This window comes from Opisthorchis viverrini (assembly GCF_000715545.1).
Source record: "Opisthorchis viverrini unplaced genomic scaffold opera_v5_78, whole genome shotgun sequence".
Taxonomy (NCBI): domain Eukaryota; kingdom Metazoa; phylum Platyhelminthes; class Trematoda; order Opisthorchiida; family Opisthorchiidae; genus Opisthorchis; species Opisthorchis viverrini.
The window spans coordinates 1,340,227-1,346,006 of record NW_008751734.1 but is presented as its reverse complement, the minus strand read 5'-3'; the positions used below and the strand labels follow the sequence as shown (position 1 = coordinate 1,346,006).

Sequence of the window (5,780 nt, the reverse complement as noted above, 5' to 3'; positions counted from 1 at the left end):
TGCTTCCTTCGGGTGGCATGACAGCTTGACAACGAAAGGGTGTTACAGCTGAACGATTCTTTTAATGCGTTCAGCTGTAGCACCCTTCCGGTGCCTAGCTGCCATGCCACCCGAAGGGAGCACGAGGGCTGGGATACTGCCAGGTTGCCCTAGCCTAGACAGGGGAAGTCGAGTGGCGGAGGTCGGATTCGAACCGCGGACCTTCTTGAATTTTTGTCATATACTTCCCAAGGAACCAGAAAGAAATGGTCAGATGAGGAGGATGCCAAATATGACAGACTCACATTTGTCGTACGCACTTTCGTCACGTGAATAACAACAGATGACATTCCAGATTCGGAGTACATCTCGTCTAGGCAGAATACATGTGACTGCTGGTGAGTGATGTTCGATCAAAAATAAATATGGAAAAAAATAATAGTCGTTCAGTTTTAACACCCTTGAGGTGATTAGATGCCATGCCACACGAATCAAGCACTAGGACTGAAAAAATGCCAGGTTGCTCAAACCCAGACTGGAGTAGTCAAGATACCAGGGTTGGATTCGAGCCAAGGACCTCCCGGTCATCACACTATGACTACGGGGGGTTAGTGAAACCATTCTGTTGGAGATTTGTCACGAATGCAGCACCGTAGATCGGAGACTTTATCCCTGTGTGCGAAACTGATGTACTGCCTGAATGATCCCCGAAAATCCTAATTTTATCCAACATTCCTTTCGACCTTTCATTGGAATGCGGACAGGTTTAGTCTTTAGCGAATATACACTCATTTGCAAACTAATTTGGTTTTTCGAGAGACTCACCTGGAACCCAGCTGAATCTCTCGTTTGTGATATTTTCAGGCCTCAGGAAGGAAGCTTTTTACCAGGATAAATAAACAGAAACTTGCAACCAAAAGACAACCAATTTTTGCTCATCTCCGTACACGAAGAGCAAGATGGACACGAATTTAGCTTGAGCACCGTTTACATATTGGCTCAAGCGAAAACAAAGAAAAAACGTGAATTCATAGAAGCATGTCATTTAGCTGAAAAGGCCATCCACAAACACATCGAAATCGATCTAATCTATCGGCCACTGCAAACAAAAGAATTACGGAAATACAAAATGCAGAGGCGGACAAAGAAAAAAGAAACAAACAATCAGGCTGAAGCAAGGAAACTAGCAACTGAAGGTGCTGCACCAGGCCGCCTCACGTTTCAATCGCTACGATATTGGAGATATCGCGATACATGTATATCTTTGTAATGTGCTACTCATAAGGTTGCTGAAAATCCGTCGACAGCCCACGAACGGTTTCGCCCGTTTTTGGGGTTCATCAGATAGGCGCACTCCCCGATGCAGTTAGGTTCCAGGTGAGTCTCTCGAGAAACTAAATTAGTTTTCAAATGAGTGTATATTCGCCAATTTCGTGCAATTTGGTTTCAAGTAGAACATAAGGTTGACGGAAACCCGGGGACTACGCCTACCTGTACGGCAGTGAAGCATCAGTGCCAACACTGATGTTGCTGTCTTTGATGATGATGACGATGACCTGATGAGCCCCCAGAAGGACGAAACTGGTCGTGAGCTGTCAACGGATTTTCAGCAACCTTAGGAGTAGTACATTACAAAGGTTTAGCCTTTATTCATTTCTGTGAGGTAATGTTATTGGAAGGCAATGACACCACAAATCTGCCCCGGACACGGGCTGGAACAATCATGGCGTTTGATCACGTCCAGGTTCCCTCATCGCCAAATATGTTGTGCAAGTACAAAAAAGTCTATTGTTTGATACGTGCAAGGTGGTCAGTATCAAATCAAGACCATAAAAGGTCGAAAAGGACGGCTGTAATATGAAAACTGTTTCGTAATCGTTCATGAAAGACTAATGAAAGAGTGAACGTACCGCCATTTTGGACGACCAGAGAAACCTGGCTCCCATCGTATTCACCGCTGTCGTTGCTGTACCGTCAGATTTCTTCGCTCTCAAAAACTGCCGGATAGATTTCACACCGTTCCTGATCAAACACCCAGGGTTTTGTATACTTGCAGTTTCCGACTTCCATTTTTTACATCTTGGCGCACTGCCAATACAGCCTACCCCTCTCCATACGTTCGTCACGTGGTGCACAACAAAACCTTCGATTCCGGTCACCAACTCGAAGGAATTGGTATCGCTACTCTGGCGTCACCACAAAAACGGTGGCATTCCACAGGAAAGTGGTTGCGTGTACGGTGGGTCAGCACTGTTTAGTATCACATTCCTCTTTGGAACTCATTTTTCTGGAAATAAACACTTTACACTATTCCGGGGAATGATTCATTCTCATGGCTTAATTCCGAAATAGAGAATGAGTGCTCTCGTTAGTGAGCCGTAACTAGGAATTGAGAAAGAACAGAATGAAGTGAAATCGAACAACCAGACCTTGAAATCTTATTGCAAAATACTTGTAATGCACTACTCGTAAGGTTGTAGAAAATCCGTAGACAGCCCACAATGGGTTTCACCCTTTTCGGGGCTCATCAGGTAGGCGCAGTCCCCGGGTTTCCGTCAACCGTATGTTCTACTTGAACCCAAATTAGACTGTTTGCGAGAAATGCACTCATTTGCGAATCAAGTTGGTTTTTACGAGAGACTCAACTGAAGCTCTGGTTTATGACATTCTACGACTGAATGTGCTGCACACAGGCCGCCTCATGTTTCAGTTGGCACGATATTCGAGATATCGCAATATATTTTCATAAAGGAAACTACTTCACGAGGTTCCTGAAAACTCNACAGCCCACGACCGGTTTCGCCCTTCTTGGGGCTCATCAGGTAGGCGCAGTCCCCGGGTTTCTGTCAACCTTATGTTCTACTTGAAACCAAATTGCACAAAATTAGCGAATATACACTCATTTGAAAACCAATTTGGTTTCGCGAGAGACTCGCCTGGAACCCAGCTGAATCTCTCGCTTGTGATGTTCCTTCAAAATGTTTCGTAGCCCTTAATTGTACTAGTAACTTTCAAATTGTCGAACGTGAAGCCTCATGTATTCACCAATCTAAAGTGCAAATGAGGTGAGTAGAACATAACGTTGACGGACCGGGGACTGCGCCTACCTGATGAGCTCCAAGAAGGGCGAAACCGGTCGTGGGCTGTCGATGGATTTTCAGCAACCTTATGAGTAGTACATTACAAAGATATGAGGTGAGTTTTCTTTCACTGGTTGCAACAACCGTTAAGCGACCTTCCTCTCACTTGATTTCTCGGTAAGAACACCCGACTTTCGAGTTTTGTGCTGGTCGTCTACACTTCCCTCTTAACCATTTTTTCACGCAAACACCAAGTACGACACATCGTTTCAGGGAAGGAACAAAACTGAATCTGTTATTGAATAACTTGTGGCTTGAATACAACCCTTATGTTTCGAACACTTTCCCAGAGTTTTGTGCAGCTATTTCTGTACGGTACGTGTGGCCAGAACGGTAGCATTCTTTAGCGAAATACACTCATTTTCAAACCAATTTGCGGAAGAATAACCTGGAATTTCTCGTTTATGATGTCGAATTTTTTACAGCAACCCCATGAGTAGTATGTTACGTCTATACGAGTATTTACCACTTTTCGTCCACCTGCCGTGAATTTACGAAACTTAATCACAATTTTCGTTCACTTGTCGAATGAAACTTTCGATGGGGGGTCCCCGTTCCGGGCATGCCAGTTGATAGTACGATGGAAATGACCCGGATTTGACCTCACCGCGAGAAGCTAAAATAGGCTGACTAGCGATGCCTTCTGGATAAGTTTTGCGAAGATTTTTGAGCGAAGTGGGTGATTTCTTTCAAATATGTATCAAAATAAACAAGTAAGTGTTTCCTCCTAGATCACACTGTCGCCGAACATGGGGAGGCACCACGGGCGATGACTAACTCTGCATACGCGCAGCGTCATTTTCGTTCTTCATACAGTGGAACTCAAAACACCATATAAACTGCTATAAACGGAAAATAAATGTCAGAATGCGTGACCAAGTGAGCAAAGGTAGTAAAAACTGGACCAGATTGCCTCTCTCTTTGATGTGCCCTCATCGGTACGCAGAAGTTCTGTTTTTCTTTTCGTGCAAAGGAAAAACAAAAGGACCGAAAGTATTATTACACCCAGAAAAGTGGTTTGATGAGATACCGTCGTAAGGGACTCGACAGCAGTAATGCTGATTTTAGACACGTCAAGTTTCTAGGCCACTTGTTCCAAGAAAGAATCGATATTTCTGTTGTCATGCTCGTCAGATTGACGGTCTTAAAAAGCTTCATTAATTTTGGCTGCTTCGTGGTAGTTGCGCTTACTTTGCCTAATCTGTCATTATTAACGACAGTTTCAAGCAAACCTTTGGTTCAAGTGTTCAGTTCGGTCGACAGTAGCTAAGATTTGAGAACCAAGCCTACCTAAAGAGTGCCAAACAGGGTGAACCGATAGTTGACTGTCAGCTTGTTTTCATCAATATATGTGTAGTTTCACACTTCTAGTTGGGAGAGGAACTGACTGATATTTGAAGGGCTCATGGCTGCTACCACGTTTCGTTAACCGCCTAAATCTGGTGAATGATAACTCGCTGTATTCTCAACAGGAACCAAATGGCCGCTCTCTGTTTAACTGAGATCATTTACTGAACACAGTGCGCTGGTGGAGTGGTAATAACATGTTCGCATAGCACGTCAGATATATGGAGCTCAAACGACGGCAAGGCCATGAAGAGCTTTATTAGGTGTGAAACCCAGACCAAGTGCTTCCTGTCTTTGATGTGGACTCATCTAAATAACTCCACCTGGACAGTTGGGAGGGTTGTTCAGAAGGGAAGTGGTGTGAATGCGAGCCCTTTAAACCGCGCAACCACATAAAATTAAATAACTGTTTCACTGTAGCCATCAGGATATCAAGAACAAGTTGAGAGGCTGGTCTTATTATTTCGCCGTGCTTCTGCAATGGCAATATGTTTTCTGCATACATATGGTGTTTAAAGAACGTGTTACACACTTATTTCTTCGTTAGTTCTAATCCACAAGTTCGGCTCAAGCTGTCAAGTAGATACTTGCAAAGCGCATCGGAAAGCTAGTCGTGTCTAGCAAAATCACACCTGAATGATACGGTCATCGAATACAGGGTGTAGACCCACCAGCAGGTGGTAGAGCGCGAGTTTACTTACCGGAAGGTCCGTGGTTCGAACCCGACCTCTGCCTCTCGACTTCCCCTGTCTAGCCTTAGGCAATCTGGCAGTAACCTTCGGGTGCAACCTGCAGCAAACACCAACTTGCAGTATACTAGTTTGATGGTGTTTCTTCCTGTGCACTTGGTGACATTATTGAGGTGAGTGAGTATTCATTACAATCACTTTTCTCCGACTCTATGATAAACACCCTTCTAAACTAAAATCCACGCGCGTTGTAACTTATTCTGGGTAGCGAAACGCTTATAAGGCCATCGAGTGTTCTTAGTTTCCCTTGCTTTCGTTTAACTTGGAACATGCTCTTTTTCACAAATATAACCTAATGTGGTGGACCAGTGATGGGCACAAGATGTCAAAATGTTAATTAAGAATTGCCCCTGAGCTACGCTGAACATATGTGATATCCATGGATCCAATTCCCGATATTCTAGGAGAATGCTTTTGTGTTTTTAGTCGAATCACTTTACTGATTAATGAGTTAAACCCCCGCTAGTGGGAAACAAAATGGTCCATTTAAGACTCGTGAAGGATAGCGCGCGAATCCCGTTTGTACCAGCTTGGCCCATGGACGAATCTTCGAAACCTCCTGCCA

General features: G+C 44.2%; 1 protein-coding gene across 1 annotated transcript in view; it reads left to right on the top strand.

Annotated features, from left to right (window-relative positions):
• Positions 1–3,814: 3,814 nt before the first annotated feature.
• Positions 3,815–5,780, top strand: part of T265_04636 (hypothetical protein) — a gene marked incomplete at both ends in the record, with an annotated part of 3,982 nt that continues 2,016 nt past the window's right edge. The window contains 2 exons of the mRNA XM_009169418.1: positions 3,815–3,832; positions 5,132–5,328. Coding sequence (XP_009167682.1) covers positions 3,815–3,832; positions 5,132–5,328 — 215 coding nt within the window. The remainder of the gene's footprint in view (positions 3,833–5,131; positions 5,329–5,780) is intronic.